This window comes from Anguilla anguilla, chromosome 15 (assembly GCF_013347855.1).
Source record: "Anguilla anguilla isolate fAngAng1 chromosome 15, fAngAng1.pri, whole genome shotgun sequence".
Lineage (NCBI taxonomy): Eukaryota > Metazoa > Chordata > Actinopteri > Anguilliformes > Anguillidae > Anguilla > Anguilla anguilla.
The window spans coordinates 18467510-18483698 of NC_049215.1; the positions used below are offsets into that span (position 1 = coordinate 18467510).

General features: G+C 40.0%; 1 protein-coding gene across 4 annotated transcripts; it reads right to left on the bottom strand.

Annotated features, from left to right (window-relative positions):
* Window positions 1-1330: 1330 nt before the first annotated feature.
* Window positions 1331-14348, bottom strand: pnpla4 (patatin-like phospholipase domain containing 4). Of its 4 annotated transcripts, none has more exons than XM_035393913.1 (8): window positions 14210-14348; window positions 13727-13761; window positions 12905-13093; window positions 12415-12509; window positions 9719-9854; window positions 7589-7654; window positions 5795-5947; window positions 1331-5322 (listed from the first exon to the last, which is right to left on the bottom strand). In XM_035393913.1, the coding sequence occupies exons 3-8, from the start codon at window positions 13082-13084 to the stop codon at window positions 5191-5193; spliced, it is 762 nt and encodes a 253-aa protein (XP_035249804.1). In that variant the 5' UTR covers window positions 13085-13093; window positions 13727-13761; window positions 14210-14348; the 3' UTR covers window positions 1331-5190. The 4 variants fall into 4 exon arrangements, with proteins under 4 accessions (XP_035249804.1, XP_035249806.1, XP_035249805.1 ...); XM_035393915.1 differs by having other exon boundaries at window positions 1331-4345; window positions 5227-5322; window positions 13727-14348; XM_035393914.1 differs by lacking the exon at window positions 13727-13761.
* Window positions 14349-16189: the final 1841 nt, after the last annotated feature.

Sequence of the window (16189 nt, forward strand, 5' to 3'; positions counted from 1 at the left end):
AAAAATAAATATTTCTTTATTATAAACCCTCCCCTCTGTTCACTTCCTGTTTCTTGGCCTTTTTTCTATATGAGTAAAAGCTCCCATTCTGTTCACACTCACTAGGATGACTACCTACAAGTGGCTTAAGGGAAATTGCCTGGTTGCAGGGTTTTTTATTTTATTTTAATTGTAGTTAAATTAAGGCTATAAATAAAAAGTTGTACATAACTATGATTTTCTTTACTATATGACCATTTAAGGGGCGTATTCTGGAGGACAATTAAAATATAAAAAAAGCACCCCAGAGCTGTAAAGTCTCTTATAATAATAGCAGTGGCTAATATAATTTAAACAAGGGTTCCTTTGGAAACTTCAGGTCTATAAAACCACAGGCCAGGGAATCTCTGTGGCCCCTGACCATGAATAATGGACACTACAGCCAGTCAGAAAACTCTCTAGTCATTGCTGGCATGGCATGGGTCTCACTGCTATTTAAGAAAGCCCTCAGCTGCTAGCTATGTAATTCCCCATGTAAGCATACGAGTAGGTGCGGAAGAAGTGATGTAAGTGCGAATAAATAATGGATTTTTTTGCCAGAGCCTTGTGCTTCCACATAAAATGGGGAGGCGAAAGATGTTTATGTTTTGAAGCATGAAAACCTAATTGGTCTCATCAGGAAGGGATTTCTTATATTAAATCAGCAGGTGGTAACAGCTTGGAAGAGCTTTGGCCTACAATTTTAAGCTAAACACTTTCAGGTTGTTCATCAAGGATGCTCATTCCTGCCAAACATTCAATGTGTGTACTCAAGATTTATCCCACATCAGCTTACTTTCATCCACAAATGCATACAGTGGACATGTAGTGCTTGGAAAGATTCTGGGTGAAAAGCAATGCATGGTTTATTTAATATAAATGCATGTGTATGTGTGTCAGTTATATATGCCCACACGCCAGCCCACACAATTAATTTCATCCTTACTACCCTTTTTAATGCTTGAAATTATTATAGTATTCTGTGGTTGGAGCATCCAAAAAATGGATGTATATTTCTGAACCATGTACTGTATAAATCATTTTTTTATTGTTAGCAATATTCATGTTTTTACACACAGTGTAAATATGGCATATATTGCCCTCTTGATTCAGGCATAATAAGCAAAATAGAGTAAGAGTGGATTAAAACCTTTCCCGTTTTTGATTCAGTGGCAAAAGGTATTAATTTCTGTGTGCCATAATTATGGCCTTGTGAATCTATTCATTTGAATGTGTTTTGTATAGAGGCCAGTGTGTTAGAGGATACAGCATGCATGAGCTGAGAGGCCAGCAGTTTTCTATAGATGTTGAGAATTGTTCATATCTGTTTTTATTTCAAAATTTAAGTCCACATCTTTTTTAAACTATTTAAATGATCTATGCATTTTCATGTAAAGTTTTAAGTGTTTGTAATTCCACATTTAATTTAGAGTCAAGCATCCTTAAAAGTGCTTGCTCTTAGTGTGAAAAGCAGACCCGTTGCTGGGTGTTGATTATGAGTCACAAAACACGTGAACCTACGTTCACGCATAACTTGAGCCACCTTTGCTCGGCATGTACATGACAGAGATCGAATGGAAAGCAATAACAATGTGGCGTCTCAGTCTTTTCAGATGTCCTCAGCAAGATTGTGACCTTTGGTGTGACTTTCAAGTCCTTGTTCTTCTTACAGTCTATATCAGGTTCTGTTGAATACCAATATGGAGTGTAAGAGTCTCTAAAATAGTCAGAAACCGGAGAAGTCAGACTGAATTAAGCGCTCCCTCCTCAGGCTTGCAGGAAATGAGCAGATATGAAGAAAACCACTCTGAGAAGAGGGGATATTGTACACCACCTTACCGAGATGACAGCCGCTTGCTCATTTGAAAGAAACAGAATGTATAAATTCTGACTGAATTCAATTGAATGGAAAACCCCAATTAAGCCAATTTTAAAGTTGTCTACTTGGCGAAACATAACTGTGAGGTAAATACAATATTAAATATAACAATATAGGGACAATGTGATGTTTGTTAATGCATGACAATAGAGAAAAGGCTAAACTTTCAAGAAGAATATTCTGAAAACCTTTATCAAAATGACAAAAGCTGACACTGTTTCCCTGCTGAATTTCTGCAGATCTTACCAGACAGCACAGAGACTGTAAATATAGATGGTGGCATGTTGACCTCCAGGTATTATTACGCCTCTACCACATCAAACTGCCTGTCTCCTTGCATTATTTAAATGCCGTTTCAAGGCCACATCACTCATCTAAAACGAACCAAGTGAGCACAATATTTTTTTGTCTAGTATTCAAGAACATTTACTTCGTATCTATTTTTGAACAATATTTTTCCACTTTTGTCCAATTTTGAATGGCCAGTTTGCCTCTGGTTACTACTATGCCAAAGTGCACCCATGACTCAGGAGCACTGCAGTGTGTATCCTACAAGCAAAACTACAGGAGAGATTTAGCAGCAATGAGCTATTTTGCTGAGGGTAACTAATAACCTGTGGACACCAAGCATGAAGTTTGTATAAACTCATGAAGGAGTATCTTGAGTCAACTGAGACATGTCATAGATAGAAATTTCTGACAGAGGTCAAGGCTGGAATCTGTGACTTTAGGGTCCAGTCTGTACTTGTGGTAAAAGCCACCCAAGCCCCTCAGTAGCTTTGTTAGCACAGCCAAGACAAGCTCAGAGTAAAAGCTGCGCGCGGGCCCACAGTCGACTGAACATCTAACCGTCTTTGAGGCAGCATGTCGGAAGAGTGTATTAACAGTGGGAGGATTGAGCTAATCGACGTTTCAGTCCTCCGCAGCTCTGCAGAAACCCCTACAGTGACGTCCCCCTGAGACTGGGCGCACGCACTAGGGTAGCCCCACTTTCATTTGATCACTTTCAATTGCTGGAGGAAAAGAGAAATAATCCCACTAATGCGCGTGTCCAGTGGAAACGAAGAACAGACTTGCGCCTCAAAAACAGTCCTTCTGGAGGTGAGAAATTAATGGAGTTCAAGCATTCCTCCTTCCCACGGCGGCACTTCAAAGGACCGTCCTAGGTTGCCATTGGCGACGTACCGTCTCTGCCTTCTCCACGGTGAAGTGGTCCCGATTCTCCCCTCCACAGGCACCGGCTTGCAGAAATACAACTGTGCTGGGAGATTATGCTGAGCCAAGCTTGCAGCTGTTTAATTCCTTCACTTTCATTGAACATAAAAGATATGTGGGGGATGGAGGGAGAGGGGTTGGGAGGGTACAGATGTGCTGTTTGCGGTGCAGCTCCATGTAATGTGAGTGGGGGGATTGGGGGGGGGGGGTGGCCTGAAGATTATTACAGCTCCTTCATTGTGACACTGTTCACTATGCTGAGAAGGACGTGACTACAGATGGCTTTGATTATAACAACATTAAACTTTTGATGATCAGAACAGGACTCTCACCCCTCGAGGTCTGTCATTTAGCCTAATATCAGCATCAAGCACTGAGTAATGCATCACTCCATCAGTCCTGTCTTATACATCCCAAGGATCTCAAAGTCAATTGTTTCATCTTCTGGATTTTATAAAACATGCATTTTCACTATAAACAAGCAACCATTTCTGAGTCATTTAAAAAGGTAATATACACAAGATACTTGAAACTGATGCCGAAGATATCTTGATAGGAGACATAGTGACAATGAAACAGTCTTACAACATGCTCGTAGCACAGTCTTAGTAAAAACTGAAGGGGTTAAAGTATATCAACACAAAATCAGATGTAAAATGCAAACACAACAATTAGTGATGATTTGAGCTATTGATGCATAATGTGTCCAGTAAAACCCTTTTTTTAAAGGTGAAAAGGTTTCTTCAGATAACAGAACTGTTTGCTCATACATCACAATATATAGAAACCATCCCATTTTATGTGAACTGCATGACCACCTCTTTGAGGTAGTGAGCCTATTTTTGTGTAAATAGCTTGCCTCAGAGTCGTGGCCTCTGGACCACAGTGATGCAAGCGAAAGATCTATCTTTCAGGGAGAGCATGAATTATGACACAACATACATTTGATTATTAACTATTCAAAATTCTCTGTGCTCTATTTAAAATCCTAAATTTACTAATGCATTTCTTTGTCTGAACAAAAATAGTTTGTCAAATTTTAGTTTAATATAATGTAGTATCTGTCAACCCACAGATACTACCATTACAGTAGTGTCTGTGGGTTGATGCCTCCTCAAATATTTCATGCATTTTATTACTCTTATCTATGTAGTGCTCTGGCATTTCTTGTGGCTTAAATCACCTTTGTCATGGTGGACCGGCTGATCAAGTTCCCGTTCTGCATAATTTGTTCTGAAAATTGTAACAAAAACATGCAGATTTAGGTTCCCTTTGGAAACATATGCTGAAATTAAAACGGCACATGTAAAAATACAAATGTACTCTAACCCACTAATGTTTTGGGTAAAATTGTATACTGCATCACACCAATAAAATATATAAAAATGTTTGCAATTAAACTTGATAGGTAGTCATATCATTATGTGTGTATGCATGTGTGTGTGTTCCAGAAAATTAATTTTACAATGAACCTAAAGCACATGTGTATATTTTTAGTTCATACCTTGCAGTGTTATGGGGTTTCCATACAACTGAAAGCCAATTACCTTAAACCTGGCGCCATCACTTTTCTTAGTTGTATAAGCCTTGTACACCAGATCTCTCCCATAAGACTATTTCCTGTCAGATCAGCAGCCGTGGTTCTGATCACACTGACCTCTGACCTCTGTTCTAACCTCCTGCCCTTCGATTGGCCAGACAAGTGCCACAGTATCTGCACTTCAAAAGAACTTGCTGCCTACCATTTCCTGTCCTTGTCTACATGGCCTGGCAGGTGTGGCAGACCTCCTTGTCACCACTGGCTAGTTACAATCGGTATTTCCATGGCAACAACCCAAATCGCAGGATAGAGAACCAGTCCATTCCTTATTTACCTCGTGTCATGAAAGGCCCAAAATGTCACCCAACTATTATAATGGTGATGAGACATTTTCAGAGCCCTCAAACCTGGTCCCAACTGGGAACGTTCACCTATAATGCACTCCAAGAATTTTCTCATTTCTGCTCCAAAACACCGGCTTAAACATTGGATATAGATAAAATCATTTTTAAAAATGATAAAAATTAACAATAAAAAGCTAACTGAACCAGTTTTCTTTTCTCAAAAACCTCACTGCATCGTAGTATCCTTCTTGGCCAATAGTTTTCATTCTGTCCAGCGTTGGCGGAAACAAAGCTTGATTGAGCCTTTTAAAGTTGTCTGTAGAAAGCTTGAAACATTAAAAAACAAAACGAAAAAACATTAAAACCAATGAACAAAAGTGCATGACACAGAACTTTCAGATAACTGATGACTTTTTACATTAGTCCTGACTATGGAATGGAACTGCTTTGCTCAAAGTGTAGAAGAGCAATAACCCTCCGTCTTTCAGGATTTAGATTCAGTGTGTCATTTCAGAGGAGAAATAGAGCGGGGTGGGGGTGACCAAAAGTTGAAAAGACAAAAGAAAAGTTACAAATGAATGCCACTTCCCCTACTCAATCGGAGGTTAGAGACTGGTGTCACCCCTCCCACCCCCCCACCCCCAACTTAGACAGGCAAATCACAATTTAGGGAATTCCAGTTCCAAAGACTATTACCATACATATTAACCCAAAAAGCATTCAATCAGTGGGGGAAAGAGGAGACATCATATGACTTTCTGATGGCTGGGTTTGGCAAACACAATTTGGTTCACTCACGATCACGTCCATGTTGGCGAGTTTGAGGTGGAGGTTTGCCAGGCCAACGTGCTGGGGGCAGATGTCCTGGGGTCCACTGAACGGGGACACGGTGATGGTACGTCCCTCCGGCAGAATTGGCAGGCTGTCCGTCAGCCCACCATCAATCCAGCGCTTTTACCAAAACAAACAATATGGGGTTTAACACATACTATGTCCAAAATGGAGGGCTAAAATCCTGCATGACAGGCATTGCCTTCAAATAGAGGTGTTGAATATACTTTGGCTTTGATGACGTTAAAATTGGAGCCTTTAGCTTGCCTAATGACGACTTGTGTCATGACAGTGAACAAATCTGGGGCTTCTGATTGACTGAGGTGTCAGTTGCTGTACTGCGCCTCTTCAAATGTGTCTGGGTAAATACAAAACTACTAAGCTCCCAAACTCAAGACTGTTATAAATATGTAAACCAACATGTTCCTGCACAATATTTGTAGACTGATTCTGTGGATGCAAACAATTTAAAGTACAGCAACATTTCAAGTTGCAGAGATGGATAAAAAAACCAGACCAACACATAAGCAGTACTTTAAAAATGGCATATCATTATGTATACTCTATGCAGTATGTCTCAACATCTCATGCCTCTACAGCACATCAAAAATAAACAAAAGCAAAACAAGCCTTTGTTCACCTAAAAACACAAGCAAAACATTCAGTGCAAAATCAACTCCCACAGAGTACATATGTACATATTGTTCCTATGTGATGCACATAAACGAGAGCTGATTTGCCAATGGGAATCTGGCTGTGAAGCCTGCTCAGCCTGGCTAGTCACGTGAGCACGGCTAACAGATTGAGAGCTCCTTGCTCGTGTGTTTGTCCTTGCGCAGGTGAAACAGAAGCTGAGTGCGGGCTGTTTTTATTGGCGTCTGGTTTTTTTACAGCGCTGCCGGAGACAGGGCCTCAGGGTCTCGCATTAATCCGCCCGCAGCCGCGGAAGCGCCGTTCCGATACCATCTGAGCTGCTAGAGACATCAGGCTCTTATCAACACTGCTGCTGGAAAATAACTCAGCAGTCCCCTAGCACAATCCCGTCTGACAGGCCCAATGCTTTTTAAGTCCGAGCAGAAATCTCAACTTAATAAATTTGCCGGCGCTACAAAGCTCTGGGTCTTCCCTTTTATTACCTGACTGCAGAGAGGACTTTTACTTTGAAGCCCCATTGTTCCGAGTCTGCAGCTTTGTAATTCGTCATTAACTTTGACTTTGAAATTTAAGACTTACTTTTTATTATTGTATTGTTGCGCAACTGTACTGTAAAACTCATGTTGCGTAATAAAGAAAAAAAGGAACCAATTATTTTGTCAAATTTAAGCACCAACTCACAAGTTACCTCACCTAACTTCAACTAAATGAAAGATTCACAAAAATATTGAAAAGTTGCAAAAACAATGTAACGAATGTTTAATTGCTGCTTAAAGCTAAGGACAAACTTTGATTAAAACCATGTCTTTGTTATTAGATTAATACACTCTGAATTCAGGCATAAATAAATTTCCTCATTTTGGTTGGCAAAACATTGGAATAAGCACAGAAATTATGAGGAGACAAACCCCAGATGGTGAGCTATGTATCTTCAGAGATACAGCGGACAGCCATAATATTTCTTACTGAAAATAAAAATCTAAATCCAAACAACATAAGAATTCACCACAAAAACTTGCATAGACTAACAGATGAACTAAAGTGATTCTGTATTGGTAACACTTTAACTGAGGAGTTATTGATCCATAATTGAAACTGAGACTTTACCTGGCCTTGGTATTCCACAGCTTTGATTCCAGCATAAACAGGCACGAAGCTGCTGGCAAGCAGAACCTTCCAGAACAAATGAAAAGCAGGAGTTACCACCTTTGAAGAGTTTACCTAATAAGATGTTTTCAGAGCTGGGCTTTTGGAGCCAACTCAGGCTACCAAAGCCTGATGTAGGTGGAAGGAGCTGCTTTATTTATAGTGAAGCAGACTGGGTTAAGTTAGTTAGACTTGGTTCCCCTGTGTTTGATCACCCACAGGCCTGACTTTTGTTTGCTCATTTGGCTGAGAGTGACATTGCAAATGAGGGCTTAGTCAGTGGCTCCTGGTGCTTCCAGACTGGTAATTTGACAAGTTGTTAAAAAGAGTATGAAAGTGAAAAGAGGACAACAAAGGAAAATGTGAAGTTTGGAAAGAAGTTAGATAAGGTATAAGATACTTTATTTTAAGAGCTGTTTCCCACCCCCAATACCCCTATATCAGTGGACACCTTCGTGTCTTTTAGAATCCCTCTTTCAAGACTCAAATGACACCATTTTATTTTATTTTGCTAGTTCCCCATACAGCAATAAGAGCACTGTAAACACAATTTCACAGGACCCCAGGGAAAGTAAAAAAAAAATTTAAAAAAAAAAACTTATCTGTGCCTTTCCGAATAGCGTTTTCGGGTTAGGATACACCCATTTTTACTCAATATTCTTTGACTGTTCAGGCTGTTTTTGGCAGCAAATACAATGGCTCTTTAATGAAGACTGCCCAACAGATTAGGTAGGTTCTGCAATTACAAGATATAGGCAGTGAACGACAAATGGAAACGGAACCTGGAAATCGGTTAATAAGGAGCTGATCCACCACTTGTGGCCGGTACGGCCTTTACGCACCACGGCATGAAGCCTACTTAAAGCAGCAATCAACAAACCGGTCATTTCACACTCAGTGTTCAGGAGCAGAAAACATTCTCTCAGAATAGATCCCACAAATGGATAAATAAATAAATGCTACACTGAATTAAGATGTAATGACTAAGAAGGCCATGTGGATAATGTCAGTGTCACATTCCCTAAATGGCTGGCTACTTATGCTGAGTGGATGGGGTCATGGTCATCTTTAGAGACCCCTCTCTGTAGGAAAGAAATTTATTAACACAGGGTCAAGATGATCACTCAATACCATTATGTAGCAGTTGGAATTGTCATTGTCTTCTAAGTGCACCCCAAGGAACTGAACCTCAAAACATTACAAGAACTTGTTTCCAACTTGTTCACATCTACTTTTTAACCAATACTGATTCTTCTCATTTCTTCCTAGTTTGGCGTAGACAATCCCATACTGCAAGGTCCTTCCCATCATCACAATATCCTCCATCAGCTGTGAGAATGCAGACAAGCATTGGCTCTTCTACACAGCAGATACTCCACCAACCTCCATGAGGCAGACTGCAAGCACCTCATTAACTAGAGGACCTGCTGGTATGTGGTCAGACAAGAATATCCCACCATCTGAACCTTTCCTTCATACTATGGCCAACTGCATGCCAACCAAGTGGGGCTGCCACTCAAAATCAGCACCAGCATTAGTCAGGGTTCAATATCAGAATGTAGGCCCATTGTACATGGACACCCTGCATTTTAGCAGGATATTCCCTCCAGCAGTCAGAAAAAAATTGGCTCTAATAACTGAGCTCAGTTTTTGATTTTGGTCATGTTGGTTCCCTGCCTTCAAATCATATAACAATGACAGCTATATAACAGCCTATTAAAGTTCATATTCAATTCTGACCAATCCCTTACACACATATAAAAAAAAAACCCTTAGTTAAGATGAATTGGCATGTTATTTTGAGAATTTGAAAACACACAGAACTTGAGCAACTGGCAGTTCTGTCTCCATGCTTTACTGTTCTGCATCTATGCATGGCTAAATGTAAAATGTATCTACTTTTCATGTGAAAGAGCAGCCAATGCAGTCAAATAATCTGTCCCCTTTCAGTACAAATGAATGGTTTTGAATAGAATATAGAAGTGGAATGAGCAGGTACAGGACAAAGCTGTTATCCACAAGGTGCTTTGGATTCAGTGAGTATTTTTAACATCATATTTATCGCTGTGCCCTTGAGCGTGACCAGGATACCTTGATGAGATCCTCCCTGGAGGCGAAATGGGACACCATGCGGTTCCTCCTGGTTCTGGAGTTTGTGAGAGATATGTGCAGGCGGTCCCCGGCCATCTGGTGGGCATCGGGCGGCAGGATCTCTTCTATCCCTTCCCTGGGGAAGAGGACAAAGGATGGTCTTTGCTCGGGTTTGATCACCGACACCGCTCATTTGCACTACACAGTGAATAAGCTGAAGACAAAAAACTGAATGTGCCTCGCCTTTTTTTGTCATGTATGGTTGTACGTGCACAGAATCACATGACACATCACAGGTAGCCCGCATCTGCTTCAGTGTTGGCAAGGGAGAAATAACTATGAGGCAGCTATGCGAAATAACTCACTTTGTTTTGTCAGGTATGTTAACAACTCTTCACTTTCACCAAGAAACAAGGAGTGAGGAAAGTGAGAAAACAACCATAGCCACTGCCTCTCAGGTAACATATTCCAAATAAGGGTTTAACCTCTAATTTGGAACTGGCTTGGGTTCAAGTGATCTGACCTTTTGCCCATCAAGAGAGGAATTGCTGTGAAGAGCACACAACTTATGTGGCTCAAGCTCATTGCCCTCAGGGAAAAAAATGTAATGGACCAAGTCACTTTGCTGTCTGTGCTGTTCGCAAGCAGCATTCCAGATGAAGAGAAGTAAAATCATAGTACAAAGTTATGTTACTTTTCAGATAAGTAGCCTTGGAAACTGCTTCAAGTGTGGATACGAGCGCAGCCGTCCCACAGTACTCAACTATCAAAACTCAAACGCCATGAAGAAACACGTGGGATTTTCACTGCCGAGCAGGAGATCTACAGGCCCGTTTTGTTTTCATTTACTACCACTTCTTCTGTGGCCCCTCACACACGTGACATTTCTGTAGATATCAAATTATTATACAGTTGGTGGGAACTGACCTTTAATTATTTTTTACTATCAGTTCTATGTAAAAATAAATGTTGCCATTTAAAATTTGACTGGATGAGCACATTGTGGTCCCTGTCAGCAATGAGCGACTCATCACAGATAGGAAAATAATGAGATCTACAACACCATAATCATATTTATTTCCTCATTCACCTTCATTCTTATAGCACCATTGTATTTGTACGGGTCACTTTCACAAGAGTAATGGCCACCTTGTTCCATTGTGCTGAAATGACTTCTTTAATTAGTCATTGAGGGTATTTACTGTCTGAAAGTGTTTAAAACTGCAGCTATGCCACATTATAAGCCTCAGGATTGTAAAATGATTTTAGGAAAAAAAAAGGCTTGAATTACAAAGACAAAGAACTCTGAATGTCTTTGTCCAGGTTATCCTTTGTTTGCCACTGCCAGAGAACATCAGAGCTGCACATACAATATAATTTTTAAGTCCTTAAAAGCCCATCCTTTTAATTGTGCTTTTATGTCCTGTTCTTTTTGTAATTTCATGTAATTACCTATATTTATACTGTACTAACAAACCAATATTTTAGATTTTTTTTCAAATGCCTAATCACATTATCTATCATAATTTTTATTATTATTCTTTTGGACATCGGCCGACTCATTTCACTCTGTATTCTAGATTGACTAGATGTGTCTTTAATTTTGACTATCAATTTTTTCTCTTTAAGAACAGTCTGGTATTTACCCAAATTAACTTGTCAAAGTGATGCTGAAGAAAAAAGCTAAATTGTATTCATTTTTATGCCAAATTGAAGTAAAAATGTTGATTGAATGCATGCTGGTGTTCTTTCATAAGTGCTTTGAACATAATGAAAGAACTGCATTCTATGAATAAATGTAACACTATTGTGATGATTATTATTATTATAGCAATGAACAGAAATTCTTTACTCTGACAAGCTCCAAGCAGGAGCTCAGCTTCAACCACTACTCAAAAACCTACTTGTTTCACCTGATCATTGCTGCCACTGTGCTGCTTATTAAGCATTTCTCTCTATTCATATTCCCTTCATTCTGACTTCTTTGTATCACTCTAATCCTGTCTTTCCTAAGTATCTCAGTGATGGAGTATCCTACTCTCCAATGCCTGGGAAATGACTGACTTTCAGATGTCTTCTAAATGTGCATCTTAAAATTGAATTATCTTAAAAGTACATTCATCACCTGTTCATACCATACTATCAATTACATCTTTATTATTGTACTTCATCATTATTTAATTGTGTGCTTGCATTTGAGTCATATCTCTTTTTTACACCATGTCTCTTAAATATTGTAGTTCCCTGCTGTGCTGTCATTACCTTTCAGATATGACTGCTCTTTCATTAATTATGAGTTTCCTTCTTTAGCCTTTAAGTGCCATGCCAATCCAGCAAGCTGCTCTTAGGAAACAGGCAGTGTTCCCCAAATAAAGCTTGCTAGACACGCTTTAGAGGAGTTTCTTAAATTTATACGGCCTTTTGCGTATAAATACCTGTGGATGAATCTGACTACAGGCTGTGAAGAGATTTTGGTGTTGAAACTCAACACTGAACTTAATGTACCCTGTACAGTTATGAGCATCCATAACTTTAGCAATTCATATGCCTTTAAAAAATATAGTAAAATAACACATTTTTTCATCAGTAAGGCAACATCACCCTCCCATGCTCAGTCAGACATTTTCAGACCTGGTTTTTGGCTCTGACCCCGACAGAATGCATGCATTGTTTGCTGTTGGGAAGAGGAGGACTACCTCAGTGTGAGCATAAAATCATATCCTGGTGTCACAGCTCCCAGCTTCTGCCTCCGCACCTCACTGGCAAATCTGTACGTAAACTCCTTGCAGTGCTACAGGTCATACAGAAATAAGTTAATGAGAAGTAAAATGGCTAGTTGTTCTAACCAGAAAATGTGTATTCAATGGCATGGATTCAATTAAAGTTACAAAAGGTGCTTGCACTCAAACCATCATAAAAAAGAGACCACATTATACATAATATGTCAATAGTAAGTTCAATGGCAGACATGGCTGATACAAAGAGCAAAAAGGTGTAAAATCGAATAGTTTCATCATCTGTCTTTATCAGTGCTGCTACACAAAGAATGAAGAGCACACATTCGAAGAGGGCATCTGGCACCTTGTTGGGTTTGACCGTCTAGGTCTATGTTCTACAAACAAAGAAATGTACAGTATGGCAAACCAGGCATATAAGAGCTCGCAGAGCGTTAGCAGGTTTGTGTACCTCCAGCCTGTCTGGTGCAGTGACCAGCACGGTTGCAACAAGCGCCCCCGCAGACGCCCCAGCGCACGCCTGCACGGTCTGCAGCAGCCTCTCTCCGTGCCTCAGGAAAGCTCCCAGCACGCCCAGCTGGTAAATCCCCATAAACCCGCAGGCCGCAAATGACAGGTTCAGCACCGCCATCGGGTACCTCTGGAGACACAGCATCACACAGCAATGTTTTACCAGAGCAAAATGACCACCATTAAAAACATGGATCAAGCCTGTCTTCTGTTGCTCTTCAGACCCAGGTTAAAAAAAAGTAGCATTGAGCTCACATTGTTTAGTAACAGTCATAAGTAAATTAATGTGGAATCAACTGATTTGAGAACATGATATTGGATCCACATTGAATCACTGAGTGGGGCTTGTCACATGGTTGGAAAAACACCATAACACATTCATTTTGGATCGTTTGATCATCAGTTTTGGTTCAAAGCACTAAGTCAACATTGATTTATGCATATTTGTCAATTCAGTGTTTGGCCTAGGGGTGGGCAATATGGCCAAAATATCATAATATCACCATTCTATTAGGATATATTACAATTCTATTAGGATATACTACAATTATTATTATTATTATTATTATATGGATCCTGATTTTTTTCATGTTGCTTTTCTACGATTACTTTTCTGAACAGAACAACCAAACTGGTAACTATACAATACAGGCATGAACATGAACACATACAGACAATAATCACAATTCATTCAAAATTCTCACAGATGTCAGGAAAACATTTCCATTATAGTAATGCTGAATAGCCTAATTGTTGCTCTGACCTTGATTCAATGTTGACAGCTGGAAGAGATCAGGCCTGAATCATGAATTAGGATTATTTAGAGATGGATAAAACCTGGGACAGCTCTTTTTACTTCAGTCCATGTTCCAGATTTAAGAGGTTTATGGGTTTTACTCAGGGCAGTTATCCAGCCAACCAGCAATCCTGCTTCGTGATACAGGGCCCTGGACTGCTACCTGTTACTATTATCTCAAAACCTTTGGCATGGGTCATAATATGACAATGAATAACCACAGACATTAGCTAGACAAAGGCCGCATGATAATGTTGCACATTGGCATTCATTAACTAGCAGAATTATGTAGTGACGTTATTGCGTTTTGTAAGAACACGAATGTAGCAACATTAACTAAGGTTATGTATGATAGCTAAATGGAATTGTTTAGCCAGCCAGCTATAGCTAGCCTAGTAAAATTAAATGGGCTGCTTATGGTGATGAATGCTCGCATAAAAATGATCCTACCGTTTAAAATTACGCAAACGGCAGCATGGGTTTGTTTTATTGCCACAGTTAACTTTAGCACAGTGCTGGGAATACCGTGGAGCTTATTAACCAACAAGCTAGCATGCTGGTTAGTTTCAGAGTTGACAGCTCTGCGTGCCCATAATGACAGTTCGTAGGACATTGATTCTTTACTTCCGGTAATATGCACTAGCTGTTTTTCCAAAATAAAAGTCTGCAGAACGGTTTTGAAAACCGCAAAAAAGGAAATGATTCGGGTGTAAACCAGTTGCCTGCCAGTGGCAATGGCAACCTGCGTTGTACCACCATCCTTCAGGGCCATTTCCTGTTCAATAATATTTCTGGTGTTTACATTTTGCATTGTTCCAAATAATCAATAATTGCTATATCACTTACAATTTTAGTGATTTACTCACTGTTTTAATTATTCATTTTTCCATTTTTGTATTCAATAAATTGTTCATTACCATATTCAAGCCTTTCATGCGCAGGATTTTGAGAAATTTGGCTCGACTGACTGCTGGAATCACAGTTAGGTGAATCAATCTGATTTTGAAATAACCTGGACCAGACCTGACTACAGCACTAAAATGTTGATATTAGGAGCACATTGCCCCCCTCAAAATGTGCATTATACATGTACATTGTAAATGGACTTTGATATTTTAAATTACTGATCTTCCTCTCTCATTTTGGCCTGGAAACACCATTTTATGGTCTTCTTCTCTGGTAAAACAATGAAAGCTTAGCTATGGCTGTTTTTGTTTCAAGTGTTTGCACAGAGGTACACGACACCCCTTCTCACCCTTGCTTAGTGCCATTGCAGATGGCGGGGGTGAAAATGGCAATAACCCCAGTAGCCAAAAACCAGAAATTTCGGCACCCAAAAATTTCCTATTCTTGCATGTATGTGTTGACCGGGCCAGATGCATGAGGGCTTCAGCCTGTCCAAAATATCTCTTCCTTGACCCACAAATCTTACATTTGGCATAATTGAAAGCACCGAGGACAGAGACTAACAAAAATGACTGTCCTGCTCTGCCTCTGTTGTAGACACCCCACATCAGAGGTGGGAACCTACTGATACAAATGAAATAAATTAACAATAAGAAGACTCATGAAAGAGTCATCACAGGGAAGGAGTAGCTTTTGATCATTCAAACCTACTGATGGAAGTCTGTCTTTGTTAGCCAGCTTAGTTCAATTTTCACTGATTTTTACACTGCCATTAGGAATTGAAATGAAAAATTATAATATAATCGGTGAGCCTGAGAGCAGATCTGTGGACTTACATAAATATGGACTCCTACTGAATCAGAACTGGCTATAGTTCTTCTGGGAATAACCAGGTCTTCTCAGAGCCATACAGCTGCCCAAGAGTGTGCTGATGGAGAGCTGGGGCACCAGCATTGGAAAGATACATTGTCTTGTGACATACAATGCTGCCAACATCCTGGCGAGTGCTCAGCTTCTAAGAATGCACCACATTCACTGCTTTCCATATACCCTGAATCTGCTGGTAAAAAGCTCTGGATGGAGACCTGAGCATCCAGACTTTCGGATGAGGGGCAAGAATTTTGTCACACTGTTTAGGACAAGCTGCATTGCAAAGGAGAAGTTGTGTGTTTCAACAGATCATAGGCAGGTCAGTAATGAAACACAACTTCAAGAAGTGGAAACAAGATGGCACTGTACCTATGACATGCTACAACAGTTGTATGATCAGCATGAAGCTGTTTGTGCTGCCCTGGCCAACTTAAACAGGGATGTTTCCCCCTTCAGCAGCACTGATTATGAGAACATAATTCAGTGTTTTGGAGTTCAATGACTATATGTAACTACACCTGTGAGACTTACTGGACCGTTGGGACAGTGAGGCACAGAGGGTACTAAATGCCATAGTTGACGCAACTGCTGATGTGAAAAAGTAACTAAGTGATGTGAACTGAAGATCAAGAAACACACAACATATTTTTATTT

What these genes read in the sequence shown, in the direction of transcription:
- pnpla4 (XM_035393914.1), bottom strand. Translation starts at nt 13,084, where the DNA reads ATGGCGGTGCTGAACCTGTCATTTGCGGCCTGCGGGTTTATGGGGATT. An exon ending in GATTTTATGCTCACACTGAG is followed by an intron (nt 9,855 to 12,414) that starts GTAGTCCTCCTC and finishes CCTCTTCCCCAG; the next exon opens with GGAAGGGATAGAAGAGATCC. An exon ending in CCAGGGAGGATCTCATCAAG is followed by an intron (nt 7,655 to 9,718) that starts GTATCCTGGTCA and finishes TTGTTCTGGAAG; the next exon opens with GTTCTGCTTGCCAGCAGCTT.